The sequence below is a fragment of the Alnus glutinosa genome, chromosome 5, assembly GCF_958979055.1.
Source record: "Alnus glutinosa chromosome 5, dhAlnGlut1.1, whole genome shotgun sequence".
Taxonomy (NCBI): Eukaryota; Viridiplantae; Streptophyta; class Magnoliopsida; order Fagales; family Betulaceae; genus Alnus; species Alnus glutinosa.
The window spans coordinates 25651432-25673828 of record NC_084890.1 but is presented as its reverse complement, the minus strand read 5'-3'; the positions used below and the strand labels follow the sequence as shown (position 1 = coordinate 25673828).

Below are 22397 nucleotides of genomic sequence, written 5' to 3'. Positions count from 1 at the left end.
AACACTTGAATTAGACCTGAAAATATATCAAGGGCGATTTGATCATTTTCAGAGTTCAAAGTTGCTCCTGCCAAGTGAAGAATCGGCTAAGGCAAATCGATCGATCGACTTTATAATTGATCGATCGAATTATCAGTCGAAGAAAAATCGATCGTGCGAGATGCGATCGATCAAGACAGGGCAACCACGAATGCGATCGAGGGAAATGCGATCGATCAACTTTATAATCGATTGATCGAGTTTGGATATGTTCGGAACAATCTGGAAAAATGTTGTCCTAGATTTTTTTAGATATTTTCTAGATATTTTTTTAGATATTTTTAGATATTTTCAAATATTTCCAAAATATCTTAGATATTTCCAAATATCTCTTATCTTATCTCTTCTTTAGATATTATTTTGTAAATCTCTTCCATTATAAATAGAGAGCAACATGAGAGGTAGAGATCATGCATCTTTTGGGGGTTCCATTTTCTGAGGTGTATCTTCTTTGTTAATTTTAATGCTTTCATTTCCTTTTGTAATATGAATCTTCTTAGATTAATATAGTGTTATTAGTTTATTTAAATCTTGTTTTCTTTACTGTTTTCTTTTATATCATGCTTAGATTAGTTTACTTCATGTCTAGCTAAATTAGTTCTTAGGGTTTGATCAAAATATTTTCCAAAAACCATGAAGTGTTCTTGATATTCTTAGGATTTTCTAGATGTGTTTGATGATTGTGAAGGGTTAGAGGATTGCAAAACCCATGCTAAAAGGTTTTGTCTTCAAGATTCCAATCCATTTATTCATGAAAAAGGGATTTGCTTGTCTATGAGTTTTCTTGGATTCATGAGTAAAATCAACGTTCTTGAAAGAGAATGATGTCTTTTGCAATGGTTCTATTTAACATGATGTGTGTTTACCTATTAGAGTCACCTTATAGGGTATGCTAGGGAACACCGGTCATTTCATACCTTTGGTAGTGTAAAACGTCTTTCCATTGTAGTTTAATCTTTATATGGAATAGATCGGTGTGAAACTAGATACCTTATCATTGTGGCCTAATTAGGGTTTTCATGTATCGTGTATGCTTATTAGGATGTTTTATAAAGTAGTAAGCTAGGGAGCATCAATCCCCCATACCTTTGATAGTATAAACGTTTTTCAATTATAGATTAATCTTTACATGGTAAGTGTTTGATGTGAAACTAGGTGCTTTATAACTACGTCCTAACGAAAGTATTTTCATGTCGAGGTCGTCGTAATGGTTGACGCCCATTACAAGCTCATATCATGCATGTTAGGAAGATCCATATAGACTTTAAGTATTTCATTGGTTGAGGATTAGATGAGATCAATACCCTAAGTTTCTTTTAAGTTCGTTTCATTTTCCGTCTTTATTACCTTACTTGTTGTAGCTTAAATTCTACAACCTTTACTTTGTTTTTTTATTTTTAAGTTAAGTTAAATACACTATTTAAGTATCCCGTTACGCAAAACAACCCTCAATCTCTGTGGTTCGATAACTCTTACTATAGTACAATTGATTCGTACTATTGCGAAGTGGTTCAATATATAAATTTAAAATTCACGTAGTCGAGTTGACTACCGGTCACCAAGGGAATGGTTCGTGTTCCAAGTTGTTTTTTGAGGAGAGAAACATGGAATACAGGGTAGATTTGTGAATTATGGGGTAGATCCAGCTTGTAGGCAACCTGTCCGATTCTCTGAAGGACCTGAAAAGGTCTATAACACTGTGGGGAAAGCTTTAGATTACGTCGGATAGACAGCGACATCTGTCTGTAAGGTCAGAGACGGAGATAAACCCAATCTTCGATTTCAAACTCACGGGAAGTGCGATGTCTGTTAGCGTAGACTTTCATCCTATCTTGCGCATCCTATAAGTTCTCCCTGATCAAGGAGAGAATGAACTCTCTTGTCTTTAGGGTTTCCTCAACCGCCTGAACACTAGTAGTTCCAGGTTCGTAGGGTAAAAGTCGTGGAGGAGGATACCCGTAAACTGCCTCAAAAGGGGTGAGTTTTGTAGAAGAGTGTTCTGAGGTATTGTAAGACCATTTGGCCAGTGAAAGCCATTTTAGCCAATCCTTCGGTCGGTCACCTGTAAAACTCCTGAGATACCCTTCCAACCCTTTGTTCATAATCTCTGTCTGCCCATTTGTCTGTGGGTGGTAAGCCGAACTCAAGAGGAGATCGGTACCACTTAGACGGAATAGATCCTTCCAAAAGTTGCTTGTAAAGATTCTGTCTTTGTCACTGACTATGGATTTGGGTAATCCATGGAGCTTGAAAATTTGGTCGAGAAAGAGCTGAGCTACTATTCTAGCTGTGTATGGGTGGGTTAGGGGTATGAAATGGGCGTATTTGTTGAGTCTGTCTATGACCACCATTAGAACATCCTTTCCTTGCGAAATTGGCAATCCCCCTATGAAGTCCATTCTGACGTCTGTCCATACCTGAGAAGGAATGGGGAGTGGCTGCAATAACCCTGCTGGATGGATGTTCTCCACTTTGTTCCTTTGGCATATGTCACATCCCCGGATGTAGCTGTGAATATCTTTCTTCATTCCAGGCCAGTAGAACTCCCTCTTCACCTTTGAATAGGTCTTTTGGTTCCCCATGTGACCAGCTAATGGACTGCTGTGAAACTGGTGCAGGATCTGCTGCTGGATTGGCACCAAGGAGCCCAAATGTAGTCTCCCCTTGTAGAAGATGAGTCCATTCTGCACGTTGAATTTGGTTGGATTGAGGGTTCCTTCCTGAAGTTGATGGAGTAGCTCCTGTAACATGGGATCTTCTGGATAAGTCTTTCTAAGCTCCTCTAACCAGTGTGCTCTGATTGTGCTAATTGCTTGCAATTGTGATTGGGGTATGTCTGATTGATTTGTTGCATCTGTTTCTCTGTTGATCTGTGGCTCTGCTGAATTAGACTGTGCTGTGGCCTTTGTTTCTGGTTTAGCATTTTCTGCATCAGCGTCTGTTTCTGCTACTGATTCTGCATGAGTACCTGCTTCATTATCTGTTTCATCCATAGTTCCTACATCACTAGCTTCTATTTCCCCAAATGGTACCCTAGATAGGGCATTTGCAGCTTTGTTCTCCCTCCCTCTTTTGTATTCTACAGTGAAGTCATAGCCTAGGAGCTTATAGACCCATTTCTGCTGGGCGGGTGTTCCTATTCTCTGCTCTAGTAAATATTTAAAGGCCTGTTGATCAGTATGAACTACAAAAGTCTGCCCTAATAAATAATGCCTCCACTTCCTAACTGCCATAACCAATGCCAACAATTCTTTTTCATACGTGGATAAGAATAAGCTCTTCCCTTTCAACCCTTGGCTTAAATATGCTAGAGGTCTCCCCTCCTGCATTAACATCGCTCCTATACTCGCCCCTGAAGCATCACATTCTACTATGAATCTTTTAGTAAAATCGGGTAAACCCAACACTAGTGGGGTGGACATTAATTCTTTAAGACTTCAAAAAGCCTCTTCAGCACTAGTATTCCATCCGAATGAATTTTTCTTCAAAAGTGCCGTTAAGGGTGCTGCCACTCCACCATAGCCCTTAACAAATCCTCTCAAGGCCTTGGGAGTTCGAGGATTTGGCCAATTCTTCATAGCCACAATCTTAGCAGGGTCAACCTTCACTCCTTCTTCTGACAGAACATGGCCTAAGTAATCTACCTCCAAACTCCCAAATTTAGATTTTGAGGCCTTAGCATATAACTGATGTTCCTTTAAAACCTCAAGTACAAGCTTTAAATGCTTTAGATGTTCCTTAAGGTTCAGACTATAAACTATGATATCGTCAAAGAAAACTAATACAAATTTTCTAAGATAGGGTCGAAATACCTCATTCATCAATCCTTGGAAAGTAGAGGGTGCATTGGTTAAGCTAAAGGGCATTACAAGAAATTCTCAGTGCCCTTCATGTGTCTGGAAGGCATTCTTGGGCACATCCTCTGGTTTCATCCGGATTTGGTGATAACCGGATCGTAGGTCTAATTTAGAAAATATCACTGCCCCATGTAACTCATCCACTAGTTCATCTATATTGGGGATAGGATATTTATCCTTAATGGTGTCTCGGCTGAGAGCCCTATAGTCCACGCACATCCTCCAACTCCCATCCGCCTTCCTCACAACTAACACTGGCGACGAGTACGGACTTTGGCTAGGACGAATGACTCCCGAACTCAACATCTCTTGGACTAACTTCTCAATTTCCCCCTTTTGATAGTAAGGATAGTAATAGGGCCTCACACATGTAGGTTTAGCCTCATCCTTAAGGAGAATTTGATGGTCATGGCTCCTGGACGGCGGTAGTTCTTCTGGCTCCTTTAAAACCTCCGGGTACCCTTCAATAAGCTCCTGGACAGCCGCGTGTAACATGGTCCTGGGCTGATCTGCTGTAATCTCCATAAGCTGTACCCACACACCTTTGCAGCTGGCTCCCGTGGACTTGGGCATTGTCTCTTTTGCATCCAGCAATTCAGGGGCTGGTGACATCCCTTGCAAGGTTACTTCTCAATGGTTATAGGGAAATTTCATGGTGAGGGTCCCGAAATCCCATAGAATAGGTCTGAGACACCTCAGCCAGTCAACTCCTAGGACCACATCACAACCCCCCAGAGTTAGGAGGTGTAGAGTAGCAGAAAATTTACAACCCTGTAGTAGAATGGACACTACCTTACATTGACCTTGGCAAGAAAGGGTAGCCCCATCCGCTACCATCATTGTCAGCTGTCCCTTTTCATCAACTGGGAGTTGGTCTTTTCTGGCTACATTGGGATCCACAAAACTGTGGGTACTTCTGGTATCAATTAGAATAACCACTTCCATCGAACCAATGCTTCCCATCAACCTCATTGTGCGGGGAGTTGGAGTTCCTGCTAAGGCATATAAGGAGATGCCGAGCAACTCCCCCTCTTCCGCTTCACCTTGAGCTTGTACTCCCTGGAATTCCAGCAACTCTTCCTCCACTGTTTTCTCCTTCTCTTCCCACTCCATTCCTTCCTGAACAAGCAACCTTGGTTTATTGCACTTATGCCCAGCTTGATATTTCTCATCACAGTAATAGCACAATCCTTTCTCCCTTCTCTCCTGCATTTGACTACGAGAAATCCTCCTTATGGATAGGGTAGGTTTCCGGAGTAAGGATAGGTAGTGTTTCGGTTTGGGTAGGGGTTGGAAAACTGATTGGTGGCTGGTTGGTTATGGGTAGGTTTGTTGGTATTTGATGGGGTGGGCAATCGCAGGTAGAATGATTTGGAAGACCAATTTTGGGACTTGGAATTTCGATTTCTTCTACAGATTTCCTATTCTTGTAATCGGGCCAACCCAAAAGCATTTGGGAGGGTCGTGGGTTTGAGCATTGTTACCATAATTCTCACCTCCTCCTTGAGTCCGCTGACGAATGAGCTCACCCGAAAATACTCTATCAAGCCTGGAATTCTGTTGGACAGCACCTAAGTTAGCTCTCTACAACCCACTTAGCACGTTCCAGAACACCCTGGAACTGTCTTAGGAAATTAAATGTAATATAGGAAATTACAACAAGACCCATACAAATAAACGTAATGACTCTAATACCCTTATGCAGCTGGTGTCCACATCCGATTCAGTTCCCCTAGGAGAACCACGTGGCAGCCCTAGAAAGGTACCTTGAGCCCCGGTATTAAGGTACCCTTGTCCGAACCGTACACCCAGCTCCCTCAGTCCGATGCATATCACTCTGAAGATGCAGACAAAATTACCTCCTCCTGGTATTGGCATGCCCATGGTTTTGCTTTAGAGGGAAGGTATTTACAGTTGTGATTTGCTTTCTTCAAGTATTTTTTACGTCATTGCACTGAGATTCTATGTGCTGCTATTTCATTTTCTAAGTAATTACTAATTCAAATGTTTGAGCATTTGGCATTAGTAATATTACCGAAAAATTGGTGTCCAAATAATATATGACGTGCTAGAATAATTGATTTTTTTCTTCTTTCAATTTTGTATCTTCAACAAAATCTGGCATGCACATGTAGCTAGAGGGAAGAAGCCTGGAAAGTGGCATTTGATTGGAGTTTACATGTAATGATCATTAAGCATTTAATCACGTGGGTTCTCCTTCATATAGGAATTCTCTAAGCCTGAAAGGTTATTCTCAATAGGTTTTATATGAGGCACATTATTTCTACAAATATAAATTAGTTTTTTTTTTTTTGATAAGAAATATAAATTAGTTTTAATCTTTTCTTTTACTGCGTGACTTCTAAATATCTGTAATGAGGGTCCTTAGGACTGGCAATTGGTTCTTTGGCACACTCGATTAATAATGATCATTTTTTTTTTCCTTTTTCTTTTGCCGATACTGTTGTAGCTTGATAAAGTTCTTGTTTAGCCAACTCCAGTTTCAATGTAAGTTTTGTTAATACTTTTTAGGATATTTGTAAAATTATTACCAATCTTGTGTGAAGGAAACAGAAGAGTTCTGATTGACAATCACTATTCCTGTTATGTGGTTCTGTTATCTATATGCTTGTTATATTTCACTGCGCCAATTTCATTATCTATATGCGTGTTGTATGCTATTAAGATACTGTTCAGGACTGTTTATTGCTGTAAATTTGTAACGACTTGTAATTACCAGCTGTAAGCATTCAATTATCCATAGGGTGGAGCAGAATGATTGAACTTCACTGCGTATATGTTTCAGAGAAATTTTGTAACTCTGCCCCACCCCCCCAAACAAAAACACAGCTCCACTTTTTTGCTAATGACTTGGATTATCCGTTTTGCTTGTTTCTTTTGTTTCATTAGACATTTAATTTAGGATTTGATTTAGTATTTGTGGAGACTATTATTAACAGAGTTTTATGGATAATCAAAAGAGACCCTTTGGCTCCTTGCGGCCATTATGGAGTAATTTTAGTGTTGAAAGGTAATGATCTCTTAGCTACTGAATATTCTTATTCCTGAGAAGGTTACCTCATTGCAATTACAAAATGATTTCCAGCTTGGTGCTGGTAATATTGTGCTCCCCTAGCTTCTGGCCCAGTTTGTTTCTTTAATTTAATTTAATTAATTAATTATGTGGTTCTAATCAGTTAGAACATTGAAGGCTGACTGTTTTTTGGCTGAGAACAAATCAACCCACAAGATAATTTTCAATAACCCAGTTCCGGAAACAAATTTGTTTGATTGATAATGATTGAATTCGCTGTTATCATAATTCATAATTCACATCGAGGGAATTGACTTCCCAGGAAAGGAAAACTAAGTATTCAAGATTTCTGCGTTTGATTGTATGAGCGATTTCCTATCCAGAGTCAGTAACTTGCTTAAAGCTGTGTTTTTAACTTCTGTTTTGTTGATTATGTACTCTCTTTTCTTTTTAGGTATGTGCAGAAGAAGATTCGCTTAACTAAGCAAATAGAGAAGTTCAAACGTACAGCACACCAAGAGGTCACTATATAAAAGAATTTCGCTTACATTTTAAATGTAGAAATTCATTGTCTGCTGTACTAAAGGGTTGGGTTTTAATTTGTTTCTCTATTTTTGGCAGTCAATCATATGATAGTAAACTTCATTTTTATTTCTCTTTTTCTATCCTAATATTTATCATCAATTCTACTCCGATTTGATGAAAATGTCATGATTCCTTCTAAAGATGTAAGTCCTAACTATATTGTTGAATATCTGCGTATTTTTGCATTTATTGCATTTGGTTTATTGAATTACGTATTATTGCTCATTTTTCTTTTGCCCCTTGATTTTTACTACCAAGTTACTAACTTTGCACAAAAAGAGAACAATTGTATACTGTGGATGAACAAGGCACCAAATACATCTGCTTTAAATGGACATGTTGCTTCTTTTGCAAGTTCCCCGAAGGATTTTTTTTTTTACTGTTTCAAGGAAATGGAGGTTTATTTATTTATTTATTTTTAATTTTATTTTAGTAGATTGAAAACTAATGTATATGTCTAATTGATAATTGTTTCATTATTATGAATGATGATAGTTTCAATATTTGATAGCAGAGCTTTTTGGAATTTAAGATAAGGGCATGCCTCTTTAGGCTAGGGAGAAAAAAAAGAAAACAAATACAGACAGATTGATGGAAATATCCTCTCTCTCTTTTTTTTTTTTTTTTCCCAAGAACCGTGACTATTTTAGCAAATTGATTTATTGTTTCGGTTTGGTTAACAGATATTTAATACTACTGGCATGGCGTTTGGTTCACAAGCTACAAGGGAGTACACCCACGGGTCTTCACCAGAGTTGTTGCACATGCAGGTTGGTGGTGGTTTCGAGAGAAGAACATGGTCTATGAAATCGTCATTCATGCCCCCTAAAAAGAAAATGAAGTCCTTAATTGGTAATAAAAGCATTAAGAGGCAATGCTTACTCCTTTAGTGGTTGTCACAAATATAATCCAACATGTCAAACCAAAAAGAGATACATCAGGTATGGAGCTACGGAGTTGCTGTCTTTTAAGACTGCTTTGGTAGTGTTTATGTACAGGTTATTAGGACCGTTGAAAGGGAAATATAAAAATAGATATGCTATTGAGGTGATAATTCATGCATGTATGCCTTTTAAGTTTTGCTATTCATGGCAACATGGTTTACACTAAACTTCATTGCTTTTCAAGGTCCATTATACATTATAATGAAGAAACATTTGATGGAATTACAATTGTATGTACCTATAGGTTGTTACAATTTGGTTTGAATTGACAACATGTGTGCTATCTAAATTAAATCTCTTCCGTTTTCTTTTGGTATATCATATTTACTTAATATTATAGTTTTTTACTTTATTTGTTAAGAAAAATCAATATATACTTGTTCAATAATCTAGATATTAAATCCATTCTATAATATAATATATGTATGATATTAAAATTATAATCTTAACAATTATAGTGATACATAACACAGGGAACCAAGCACGTGCATTGCGCGTGCCATCCCAACTAGTAAAAAAAAAAAGTAGGCATATTTAATATTATTTTCATTTTTAAAATCACATGTATCTGACACTGGTTTTGTTCTCTCTTGTAGCCAAAGAATGTCTTCTTTCTTTACAAACCTTCATCAACTTATAGTCAGGATATTCATTGATCTACCCAAGTCATCATAAGACCCTTGGAACGTTATTATCCTGTTATTATCTTTGTTGTTGTTTGTCTCATTATGATTTTTATTATTGTCTTCTTAGAACCTAATTGATTCATATTATAGCAATGCCAACTAATCGAGAGCTTCATTGCTCTTTATTATCAGATTGACAAGATAATGGAGGAACGGTTGCCAACAAACCAAATTTCCAGACTTAAGTGGCCCCAATCTCAGCCCTAGACATTGCTTGGTGTAAGTTTAAGTTTTAGATATATTTCTATGTATTCATACTATATTAAATAAACACCCTAAATTGATTTATCTCTATTACCAACAAAGGCTTACTTTTACTTTGGAATCTTGGCATGCACAAGAGTTAATTTTGTTAATGTTATTTTGGGTGCACATAGATTGGCACTGTCCCGGTGGCCGATATGACTGGTAGATTGCCGGTGGACATTCTTTCTTCTATAATATCAATAATCTCATTCTAGAACTCTATGTCGGCAAAAAGGTAGATTCCTTTAGGGTTGAGTATCCGTTGGGTAGTGATCATGGTTGCGACGTTGATCGATGGATTCAATTTGCAATTGATATGCAAGTTCAAAAGCTTGACATCAACCTGGCAGACGATCATTTGTCAGACTTGTATCATGAGCTCTATAAATTTCCATATTGGCTATTTGCTCAAGCAGGGAAAAAGTCAAAGAAAAAACATTTGTCTTTGAATTTTTGCAGCTTGAGTATTCTAGCAAATTTCAATGGCTTGGACTCTCTTTCATCCCTCTCATTGAAAAAGACAAGTTTAAATCAAGAGAATGTGGATAACATTTTGACTAGTTGCCCATCTTTAGAATGGTTTAGTATAAGCGAATGCCCTTGTCCATTTCGTTTGAAATTATCTAGTGGATGTTGGTTTCTCAGGCTGAGACACTTGAGGATATTTGTTGCAAGCCTTTAGAAAAAGTTGAAATTCATGATGGCATAAGTATTGCATCAATTGAGTACGACGCAAAGATGTTTGGGCAGGTCTTGTTAAAGAATAGTGCACAACTTGTTAGACTATGTATGACTTTGCAGTCTCATTGTAGAACTATGCAGTCTGATCCTAGAACTCAAATGACATACGTCCTTGGCTCACTTGCAAAAGACTTTTCTAGTTGAGACTTTATTATTGTGCACTCCGTATGTCCAGGTATTGCCACAGGAAAAATTTTAGTTGAGCTTTTTGTCATCATTTTTTAACATCATGTCTCTAGTTAATCATTTCTTTCCATTGTCTTTCAGGTTGATTTAATATCTAAGCACTTAACCACATTTACTAGCTAGACTAAAGCAATTGAAGCTATTAGGTGTAAGATTTAGAAAAATCCTGCTGGACCTGACCTCTGCTTTTTTGGAGGCGGCTCCATCATTGTTGGAACTTGAGATGGATGTAAGTTATCTTCTATATGTAGCACGTTTTTGTTTGATTGTTAAGCTGCACAGGGCTTTTTGTTCCTTGGAACTTTGTACAATCTCTTTATGTGTTTATTTATTTTTATTTTTTTGCTTTTGATACTTTATTAAACTAAGATTTGTATGATTGTTTACCCTTGTTTTGAGCCATAGCTCCATTTTATGTTTTCAAACAAAATATAAGTCGGAGGAGTCTCTAGACTTGGATAAATATTGGGTGTTTTGTAACCTGATTGATGGAAGTATTTCTTCTAAAGGTAATAAGCCAGAGATATTTATTACACTTTTCTTTACACCATTGTTTGAAAGATTTACTTTTTAAACGCAAATATCACCTATTGTTTCTAAGACGTCAGGAAGGATTTGTCTCCTGACCTCATCATGCCGTCGCCATAATGCCAGAATTTTTTATTTGTTATTTTTTTTTTCAATTTTCCTGGCAAATAAAATGAAATGCCAAGAAATTGAACATTCTTGGCACATTGTAAAACACCAGGAATGATTTTTTTGTTAACTGATAATTTTCAACAATACGCCACAATAGAAAAGATCAACTTGACATTTGTTACAAATGTCAAAGATAAAAATGCCAAGATGTGCCTCTTTTTTTTTTTTTTTTGGTAGTGTCTTCTTCTTGAAAGATGAGATTTGTTGGAGAAATAACACCTTATTTTTGGAGATGGTGAATGCTGGGTTATGTACATATCCACAACTAAAATCGAGCGAGAGCAAATTTTCAAAATTCTGGGTCTGGAGATTCCATCTACTGTTAATTTAGTACTTGTGTGATCTTTTTTGTTATTATTTTCGTGGAGGGAAATTTGCCCTTCCTGTGAAAATTTTCATGGAAGAAAACGATGAATATTTATTGTGCAGTTTACATGATTTGTTTCTGAATAATGATAAGGATGATTGTATTGTTGCTGTTTTGTAGATATTTTAGAACACCATTGGAGATATATGCAAGTAAAAACCAGAAACCCTAGTTGAAGCATGCAGCTTAGTAATATCTGGGAAGAATAAACCAAAAAAAAAAAAAAAAACCCTCTAAAGTCTCCAGAATTATGAGACTTTAAAATTCTATTTTAAAACCAAAATCATAAAATAAAATAAAAACTTTTATGAAAACTATGAACTATCAAGCAAAAATATGCACTAAATGACACATGGCAATTTTTTATTTTTGTGTGAGCATGCTGAAAGTTTTAATTTCTCATGTGAATCTCAGTTGATCCATTAATTTAGGTTAGCTAACTAAGGTCTGGTGTCACACACATCAAGTCTATCAATGCTAATTACAAATGTTACATAAGCGCATATCCCCCTCTTGAAAGCTTAAGGCTTTGAAACTTGATTTGAAGAAATTGAGCGAGGGGGTGTTTGGCAATGTAGATAGGAAGAAGAGGATCCTTCTAGAAGAGTTACGTGTTTTTGATGTCATTGAAGAAGAGAGGGCCTCAGGCGTTGGGGAGAAAATAAAGAAGGCTGAGGTTGTGATTGAGTTAGAGAGATCTACTCTCATGGAGGAGGTGAGTTGGAGGCAGACCCAAAAAATTATAGCATGAACATATTATGCTGCCCAAAGGGCTGCTGGTGGTGCCTTTAACAGAAAACTAGTTGATCAAAATTTAAACAAAATGATAGAACTGCAAATAAGAGGATATAAGGCAAGCTTGCTGTCCTGAAACAGTGCAAGAACACACCAAGATGCCCAATAAAGGGATTATGAACTCAGCTTTTGTAAAACTTATTTAGACCTAGACTTAATCTACCTCTCTTCTTCATTTTTTTTTTTTTTTTTCAATTGATAAATGACACATCCTCCTCCTTGTTCTTATGGAAGAAAGAAGTGCCATTCGAGTTGGAGCTTATTGACCTTTTTTTTTTTGATAAGATCTGTTTTGTGGGCTGGCTTTGGTGGTTCTTGTGCATACTCCCGGTGTACTTAGGGGCGCCGCATGCTTTTTAATAAAATCTTCTTACTTATCAAAAAAAAAAAGGTTCTGTTGACCTTTTTAGGGATAACCTGTCTGTTAAGCGTCAAATTTTCAATTCACCATTATTTCTTATCTCTTTTTCTACAATGAAGTTGACTTCAGACTTATGAACTTGGTTCAGATGGAATAAAAGCATGAGCCTTGATAACTTAGCATATTAATTGCAACTTTTTCTTTCTTTGAGTGACATATGAGCTGCCAAATTCAGGTAATTACATACCAGGCTGATGTCTGCTTTGTCATTGTTCTGTGCTGATGAGATTCTTGACATCAATGGTGCGTCTTAGTGTATTGGTGTGTGTACCAATTTGGACTAATATGGTTTATGTGTCAAGCCTGATAGGGGTTTATACACTAGTTGGTATTAGTGGTCTCTAACATGGTATAAGAGCTCAATTGGGGCAGCATCACTTGAATGGTCTTACTGATCCTGTTTCTTCCTTGGGCTTAACATTGGGTTTGTTACTATAAATGACCTACTTTCTTTGAATTTCACTATATTGAGTTTGTTTGGTGGCAGTTTAAATAGCCAAATAACTCCGTTAACATGCTTTGAGTGTGATTCAATAATCTTTGTTTAAATTTACTGTGAAGCACCATAAATACACTGCCTGAACAATTATGTTTTCTGTAGCCTTAGTTGCCATTTTCCAATCAACTTCAGTAGCTTGCTGTATTGGTTGAAATTTTGGTATTCCAGGCTTAACCTCTGCGAGCCCCTGTTAATGCACTGTGTCACTTGAATCTTTCTCACCTTTTCTTGTAAATCTTTCAAATTTTAGTTTGTTTCTCTAGTACTTGCTGACTGTTTCTGAACGGTCCTGACCATGCTATGCACTAATGCCGTGAATTTTATGGGAAGGACAGGAAATTCTTTTATGCTCCATTGAAAATAAACTTTTAGTTATTTATCTATGGTCTGGTTGATTGTGATGTGGTTTGACTTATATTTTTATTTTCTTTCCTTCCAATTCTCTCAACTTTATATTAACATTTGAGCATGAAGGTGTTTCTTATCTATGTATTTGGCAGTTGATGGACATGGAAGATGCGAAAAATGGATGCGGAATGATATTTGTAGACTCAAAAGAGTCCAAGACAACCTCATGGTTTAAGCGATTTATAGGGTGTCAGCGGAAGCCAGAGGTGACCTGGCCATTTCCTTTTGTGGAGGGCGGACTGTTTATCCTGACCCTGCGTGCTGGTGTTGATGGGTACCATATCAATGATGGGGGTCGGCATCTGACTTCATTTCCGTATAGGACAGTAAGTAATGTGGAAATTTTTTTGAAGTTTACTACTGATGACATCTGTTTGCTACCTCTCCTACATGAATGGAGAATGCTTGCCCAGGAGATCTAAAGAAGGTCCGGGTCAAAGTGAGGAGAACTTGCAGTTTTGTTTGTGGTGTTGTGCTTCATGGCTTCTATTTTACTTCTTGAACTTGATTTATGACTTTCCCTTCTCTTTTTATAAATTTACATTTCCACTGGGCATTCCTAGTCCTTGTTAGTTGTTGATCTGTAGATTTTGTGGGAGCATGCTCCTACAGCTATAGTTGTTATAATAATACTTTTATTGTTCAAATTTCTGGCATTTCCACATAGTTTTTTTTGTTTCAATAAATCCTGTATTGAACCCAGAAATGCTTTGCTGTACCTTCAGGAGTTTACTCTTGAAGATGCAACAGGACTAGCAATTAAAGGAGACGTGGATGTTCATTCAGTTTATGCTACGTCTCTCCCTACTTCTCATCCGAGTTTCTCACCTCAACGAGTATTGGAATTTTCAGACAAGTGGAAAACCCATCCTACACCCAAGAGCAAGATTCAGGTCTTTGTTGGAGTGCTATCTGCTACTAATCACTTTGCTGAACGCATGGCTGTTAGAAAAACTTGGATGCAAGCTACTGCTATCAAGTCTTCAAATGTAGTAGTTCCATTCTTTGTTGCATTGGTAAGGCTTCTGCAGTGATCATTAGCATGCATCCAAATATGGTGTCAAAATTTATGGGTTGATGAGTTAGCTTCCAGGATCAATTCCATATGAGTTTAAGGAATAGAAGGTGGCCCTATTGACATGCTTGAATATGAGAGTTTTCAATGATAATATTGATACCTAACCTATTAAGAATATAATAGATAGTGGCAAAGCAGAGAAGTCTGTATGAAACATAAATGTATAGTCCGGTTCTGAACATTGTCAAATGCATGCATAAAATGTTTGTGGTCTATAGGTGCAAAATTGCATTTTGATGAGCATATAGAGAAGACCAATCGTTGATGTACCTATTAGAGTAATATAAGGAAGGGCAATCTTGTATTTTTGCATCGTTGAGTGTATGTGTGTATATATGTATATACACACCTATATAGAAGCCAGCTTCTCTAAAGTTGTACTTTCACAATCTTTTCATACTCTATTTCTCTTATCTAGCAAAACCTCATGGTATCAGAGACTGGTTCATTTCTTTGTTTTTTGGTTCCTATATTCCACACGTGTTTGTGTGTTTAAGGCTTGGAAAGAGGTGTTAGAGAGTCTTACATTGGTCACATGTGGACTTTGGTATGGGTTTATGTACTTGTCGGGCCTACCCTCCCTTTGGCTTAAGCTTTTAGTTTGGACGCATTATACCTAGATGGACTGTCACTTTATCCGAGATATGGTTATGTGAACACAAGTTTTTACTTGATAACATTTTGATTGGTTAGGAGATGTATTCATAGAGATTCCGAGTAAGGATCTCTTTTTCTATATATGTGTGCGTGTGTGTGTGTAATAAGCTAGTCATAATAGACATCCATGCTCTATATTGAGGGGAAGTGTTGAGTTTTATATGTAAGGAATGGCAATCTTGTAATTTTACATCATTAATAAAATGCATAAATAGAGAAGCCAGCCACTTTATCATTGAGCTCTCACAATCTTTTCGTGTTCTCTCTTTCTTTTTTGCAGTCAACACTATAGGATCATTCATGATTAATGTGAATATGCAAATGTCATATAATTGTTTATTTTTATTTTTTTTATAAGTAATAAACTGATTTTATTAGAAGCGTAAGGTGCCCTTAAGTACACTGAAAATATACAAGAGAAAGCACCTAACTAGAAAGCAAAAAAAAAAAACAAGAAAATTGCCAAAACTAAGCGACAAAAGGGGCACAAAAGCCAAATATAATTGTTTTTTGAATGGAAGTATCTAATCCTTGCAATTTTCTTATGAATGCTACCTCTCCGCTTCATTTTCACTGACAAATTTGCTTTAGTGAGTGCAATAAACTTTTCTATATTTTTGCTTTTTTTTTATATATGCGAGAGCAAGATACAACTTGGATGCAAATGTCTCTTATCAAGTGTTCAACTGTAGCAGTTTCATTTTGTCAAAAAGGATTCTGCATTTATCATTACCATGAATTCAACTATGGTGTCAAGATTTATGGGTTGATAGAGTTAGCTTCCAGGATCAATTCCACGAGTTAAAGGAACAGAACCTGGTGATATTGACATGCTTGACATATAGAGTTATTAATGATTCGTTAGGGTGTTATATAGAACGGAGGGAAATCCTGTAATTCTGCATCATTGATAATATATACAAATAGAAAAGCCAGCGACTCTAGGGTTGAGTTCTCGTAATCTTTCATATTCTCTCTTTCTCTTGAAGGTCACGTAACTGCATCATTTCGATCAGAATGATGGGAAATACATACCAAAGAGCAACATTATGAAGAATGCTAGTTTGAAACTCTGATTGTTCATCAAGTATGTGTAAATGAGATGGAGAGATTGGGTTTTTTATGACAAGAAATTAAGTCATCAAGATATTGGAAAGGAACTGTTAGATGACATGATGAATTAAATGGGAATTATAAAATAGCATCTAGAGAAATCAGATAAGTTTTTATATTTGTCGAAATTGTCTGAAGATAATGACTTCTGAGATGTCAGAATTGTTGAGGATCAGCGTTGCCAACCTTGGTTCAAAGAACTGAGGGTTGGGTTATTACTAGTCAGAGTTATAGCAATATTTGATTTCGGGAATTAATGACTTTGAGGAATCGTGCAAGGCTTGTTGACCTCTGTGAGCATATGACATGAAATCTATCTCCTTGCATGTGGTACGTATGAGGCTATTTATATGAATATCAAAGTTACTGTATGTACTCCAATCCAATAGACAAGTTTCTTTTTTGTCCTTATGATTCTTGGAATTCGGAAATATGGACTTCTACATTGATGTATGACATGCATATTAGCTAACAAAGTCCCGCGATATATGCCACGTATGTGTGTGCCTGTTTATATTTCTTCTGACATTCTTCACTGGCTGTTGTATATGTGTTTCTCTTTCATTTTCCCGTTCTAAGTATTTTCTGTCATTCATTGGATTATGAATGAGTTTTTGTTTATTTGGTGTTCTTAATTGTTTCAAAATTGACATGCAGAATCCAAGGAAGGAGGTGAATGCAGTGCTGAAAAAGGAGGCGGCTTACTTTGGTGATATTGTGATTTTGCCCTTTATGGATTGCTATGAGCTTGTTGTTCTCAAAACTTTTGCTATCTGTGAGTTTGGGGTGAGTTTGTGTTTTATAATTTATTAGTCTTTCATTAAACTCTTATTTTAATTAGGAATTCTTCTCAAATATTGTCCTTGAAAATGTCAGTCTTGGAACTTCAGTTTTGTTGGATCCCATGTTGAGTTGTATTCTATCCCTCAAATGTCCCAACATCCTCCATGCAGGTTCAGAATGTGACCACTGCATACATAATGAAATGTGATGATGACATGTTCGTTACAGTGGACACCGTCCTGAAAGAAATTGAGGGTATCTCTCCTAATAGGTCCCTTTATATGGGCAATCTCAATCTCTTGCATCGCCCTCTCCGAAGTGGAAAATGGGCAGTCACATATGAGGTATGTTAGTGGGGTTGCATTTGTGTAAATTTGAACTTGTTGCCTGCTATAGTTTGCAATTCTATTTGAACTTGGATCTGTCTCTTGGGTTTTTGATTTCTCCAAGAGCTCCTTTCATAAATCAGATAATTTTGGAAGTCTGATACATTTGATTGCTTGGAAGTAGGATCATAGAAAGGAAGAGAAATAATTTCTTCTCATCGTATCTCGGGCTTCTTATTGTCATGTTTTCTACTAATTTGAGAAATTTGTCTCTTTTTAGTTTTTGTTTATATAAGAGCAGTTTGATTCTCTTTGAATTGTTCCTATATCTGAAGGAATCCTGTAATGTGTAACATGAGTGGCCAGAAGAAGTATATCCTCATTATGCCAATGGGCCTGGATATATAATTTCCAGTGATATTGCTAAATATGTTGTCTCTCAACATGGCAATCGAAGCCTCAGGGTTAGTTTAATTATTTGTTCAATCTGCCTTCCCTCCAGCCTGCCTCCTCAGCAGGTTATAACTGAAAAATACTGTTTGTTTTTTGTGGCAGCTCTTCAAGATGGAGGATGTAAGCATGAGAATGTGGGTCGAGCAATTTAACGGTTCCATGGCGGCCGTCCAGTACTCCCACAACTGGAAATTTTGTCAGCATGGGTGCATGGAAAACTATTTCACTGCACATTATCAATCCCCAAGGCAGATGATCTGTCTTTGGGACAAATTGGCGAGGGGTCGGGCTCATTGCTACAACTTTAGATGACAATGAGCTGCTCGTAAAATTAGATTGAGCTCAACTTCCTCCTCTCTTCCCCCACCCCCACTTTGTATTTTTCACCCATCTTGGGTGCTGATTTTTTGTCCATTTAGGTTTGTGGATCAAAATATGGACTCATGGATGAATTGTGAGAATCAGTTTGCAATGACTTTACCAAAGCATGATGTGTTATATATTTACATGGTCTCAATATATTCATTTTTCACTAACAGGTTATTGGATTTTGAATGATGTTTGTAGTGTTCTCTTTTTTTGAAATTTGTTTATTTCTCTTTTATGGATGGACCAGACCATTTTATGTCTTTCAATAGGATGAATATGTTCCCATGAAGGTCTCAATTGGGAAAAAAAAACCTAGTACCTCTCTAATAATTATAACACATTATAGCATAAAAAAATAAATTATGAGAATCAAATTGTCTGATTGAGTTGTCTTTATGTCTTGGTATATCCTCTGCAAAATTCATGTTTTTTCTTCTGAACGTTATTCTTGTTACGACGACTTCGCTTGCTTTAATAGTCATGCGTTTTGCATGTTGTTTTTGGATCTTGAGATTTTTGCTACGCACTCCAACAAATATTTTATGCAGCTTTTAAAATCATTTTTATATAAAAATTTAATAAATATTATCTTTAAGGTTGATGGTGATTTTAAATTCATCTAAAGAAATATAAAATTAAAGAAAAACTTCACTTAACGCTCTTGAACTTTCATCACATTTGTAATTTCTTTTCTAAACTTAAAAAACTCTCAATTTAGTGTATTTATCTTTCAATTTTTGTTTTTCAGTTTCACTATTCTGTGATGATTTTCTATTAAATTTTGTCAAAATTTTTAAAATGCTCATGTTTTTTTTTAAAAAAAAATTAAAAATTTTCAAATATTCGGACGTAGATATTTTTGTGAATTTCGTTAAATCCTGACCAACGTCTAAATTTTTTTAATTTTTTTTCTTCTATAAAAAAAATGAGGAATATTTTGAAAATTTTGACATTCGTCGGTTAAGATTAATGAAAAATTCTAACGGATTGGTGAAATTGAAAAAAAAAAAAAAGAATATATTAAATTGAGAGTTTTTGAAGCCTAAAAGGTAATTGTAAATGTGATAAAAGTTTAGGAGTGGAGTGAATTTTTATTTTTATTTTATCGGTGCTCTTTTTACATGCCCTTCTCCATTCTTGTCTGTAGCACAAATATTTTTTGAGTTGTGTGATTTGCACACTCATCTTGTATACACATTATACACATTTACAATAGGTGTAACACCCATGCACAACGTATGTACAAATATCATTTTTTACCCCCTCTTTTTCCCAAGTTATTCTAGATAACTCTCCTGTTTACCCTACTCCACCCTTTTTACCATCATGTACTTTTTCCTTGTGACTTCTCCTCAATCTATTAGGTCTTTGAACAGCATGTACTGGTTTAAGCCAAGGATGAAGAGCACGGCGGATGGACAAACAACAGCTTTGGTTGCAAGGAGAATTCATAGCTTTGCTAGAATAAGCAGTTTTGGGAGAATAGGTAAGCTTTCTAACATGGCCTTGTCTTGATTTTGTTTGGTTTATGACATTTTTTATCTATTTGTGATGGATCAATTTTGCAAAGTTTCGTAGAAACTGTTCATGATTGATCAATCACACCTCCAACTCGTTACAAAAGTTTTATGATGTTTGTTACGCCACTCAAAGTAAAACAGCAAATGATTATTGTGCATGCCAGGTTAGCTAGTATTTAGATCAAATTTGGAGTAAAAATGAATCATGAGAACGAATGTGCCTTGCGGTAGTTTGGCCACCCTATTTTGCCTGAGGGAAATTCTAGATTTCTTAAAATTTTCTTTCAATTTTTTTTTTTAAATGATTTGACATATTTCTCAAAATAATAGATTACATGAGATTGTGACACATTATTTAAGAATCAAATTTTGAAGAAAAATTTTAGGATGTGTAGCATTTCCTCTTGTCCAAAGGAGCTACCATCTTTAGAAAATAATCGCAACCGAATAACTGAGTATTCAATTTCGGTTACCGATTATAGCATTTTAAAAAATCGGGTTTTATTATTATTATTATATATATATTAAAAAAAACGAAAAATAATATTAAACGCACTTTATTCCGACCTCATGATTCACTCATCTCTAGTCTTCTCCGCTCTTCACACTTCACAGCAGGCTGTCGCCTCTTCTTCTCCATTTCTCTTCTCTTCTTCTTTCCTTCTTCTTTTCTTCTGAATCTCCGATCCATGCCCACGTCGCCCACTCGCCCAGTGCCACGCCCACGACGCCCAGTGCGGCAATGCCCACGTGAAAGGTTCTCGTGGTCTGTTTGTAGATTTGTTTGCAGATTTGTTTGCGATTTTTGTAGTGGAAATATTTGCATATTTCGATTAGTATTTTGAAAATTCTGCGAGTGGGTTTTATGTGATTTTACTTTAACATTGTCTCTGTGTTTTTCTTTAGCAGCGCATCTACGATCCAGTGGACAACTAGCCGATACTACGGATCCAGTAATAAAATTGAGGGACACAGTTTAAGCATTCATGTAACCGAGCTTTTCAAGCCGGCTTGCGGAATTAGATATGCAAAAACCGTAAGACCCGCCCTGCCCCGCACTCATCTACATAAATTCGTTCTTTTCCAAGTTTCTTCATGAGTCTGAAAACCCTCACTACCTCAATTTCTTGAATCCGACCATCCCTCCTCAGCATATAAGCTTTGGTTGCAAGGAGAATTCATAGCGGTGCTAGAATAAGCAATTTTGGGAAAATAGATAATGCTTTCTAACATGGTCTTGTCTTGATTTTGTTTGATTTACGACATTTTTTATCTGTTTGTGATGGATCAATTTTACAAAGTTTCGTAGAAACTAACGCCAATTAATCCATAAATTAAGAACAAACCTGAACAAATGGAAACCGCATCATTGGAGTATTCTGCCGCCTCAACAGTGACCACATTTGACCCCCCGGTGCCCTTGCTCCGTGGACCCATTCTGGACGGCCCATCGGACGACCCGTTGGTCGGGCCGTATGTGCTCGCGTTTCGGGACCCCCAAGTTTGGGCCTCCGCGCTCAAAGCCTGCGAGTCCAAGCTCGTGGACCAGTGCGAGCATGGTGCGAGAGTTGGATGCGCCATCGCTGCGTCCAACAAGTGCAAAATCCCCTGGTGGCGTGCTATGGTTGGCCCGAGGGCGATGGATCTGAGCGGGCGCGAGAAGTACGAGGAGCGAGAAATGGAGGGTTGTGTCTTGGCGGCGAAGGAGAAGTGTATTGGGTTTGCGAGGGACAAGTGTGCAGCACCGTTTCGAGATGCCCGAATTGTGGCGAGGGAAGGGCGGGTGAGGACGAAGGATCTTGGGAAGTTGGTCGCTTGGGCATCAGTTGCCTATAGGAGTACGTGGATGAACCTGATTAGATTGGATCAATTGGGTTGGCAGGTTTTGGCGGCGAGGAGTTATAGGGCTAGTGAATTGCTCGGCTTTGATAGCAATTTTGAAAAGGTTTTAAAAAGCGAAAATTGAGAAATGTGTTGTTCCCACAGAAGTTGCCCCTAGTACAAATACATGCACGGTTTTTCCACCATCAAGAATCACTGTCAAGTGGGAATGTTTATGTTCTTTACCATGATTGCTAGCAACACTACTGTTTGGCCACTGTTGTTGTTGCGTGGGTTTGTTTCTCTTGTTAAAATACATTGATTCATTTTCTTCTTCTTCCTCTTCAATTCAATGTTTGGTATGATTGTTTTGATCTACTGATAATAATATGCAGAGAGAATTAAGTACTTGCCTTGAACCTAAAATTTGTTTGGTTTTTCTGATTTTTGAGCTTTTTGTGGGTGGTTTATTTTACTAAAGTTATGAGTGCTGCTGATCAAAATCACTTTGGATAGTAGAATGAGACGTTGTCTTTCCAGTTTGCAAGTAGCTGGTAATTTGGATATTATGTAAGACCTTCCAACAGTAGTTTAAATACATCAATTCAGCTGTAGTGATCTCTCCTTCTTTGCTTGAAAATGTTCTCTGTCATCTTATGTATATCATACTTTTGTCTTTTGTTCTTATAAAGCTCTCTTGGCATGCATAACTAGTTAATTTGAAGCATATATGGGCTACATTTAAAAATTAGCAGGATGAATTTTACTTA

General features: G+C 36.9%; 2 protein-coding genes across 3 annotated transcripts; both read left to right on the top strand.

The window, feature by feature from the left end:
- Nucleotides 1-9895: 9895 nt before the first annotated feature.
- On the top strand, nt 9896-18443 carry LOC133868753 (hydroxyproline O-galactosyltransferase GALT2-like). 2 transcript variants are annotated; one of them, XM_062305750.1, is made up of 8 exons: nt 9896-10307; nt 10400-10547; nt 13600-13833; nt 14233-14523; nt 17013-17141; nt 17309-17482; nt 17831-17928; nt 18020-18443. In XM_062305750.1, exons 2-7 carry the CDS (start codon nt 10542-10544, stop codon nt 17870-17872), a joined length of 876 nt encoding a protein of 291 aa, XP_062161734.1. In that variant the 5' UTR covers nt 9896-10307; nt 10400-10541; the 3' UTR covers nt 17873-17928; nt 18020-18443. The 2 variants fall into 2 exon arrangements, with proteins under 2 accessions (XP_062161734.1, XP_062161735.1); XM_062305751.1 differs by lacking the exons at nt 17831-17928; nt 18020-18443 and having other exon boundaries at nt 9908-10307; nt 17367-17492.
- Nucleotides 18444-20684: 2241 nt separating this feature from the next.
- Nucleotides 20685-21905, top strand: LOC133868807 (uncharacterized). The gene has a single exon (XM_062305823.1). The coding sequence runs from the start codon at nt 21161-21163 to the stop codon at nt 21770-21772; it is 612 nt and encodes a 203-aa protein (XP_062161807.1). The 5' UTR covers nt 20685-21160; the 3' UTR covers nt 21773-21905.
- The last annotated feature ends 492 nt before the right edge of the window (nt 21906-22397 follow it).

Excerpts from the sequence above, each read along its gene's own strand:
- LOC133868753 (XM_062305750.1), top strand. Across the intron at positions 14,524-17,012 it reads TTCCATTCTTTGTTGCATTG|AATCCAAGGAAGGAGGTGAA; the intron begins GTAAGGCTTCTG and ends ATTGACATGCAG. Across the intron at positions 17,483-17,830 it reads AATGGGCAGTCACATATGAG|AAGAAGTATATCCTCATTAT; the intron begins GTATGTTAGTGG and ends ATGAGTGGCCAG.
- LOC133868807 (XM_062305823.1), top strand. The coding sequence starts at position 21,161 with ATGGAAACCGCATCATTGGAGTATTCTGCCGCCTCAACAGTGACCACA.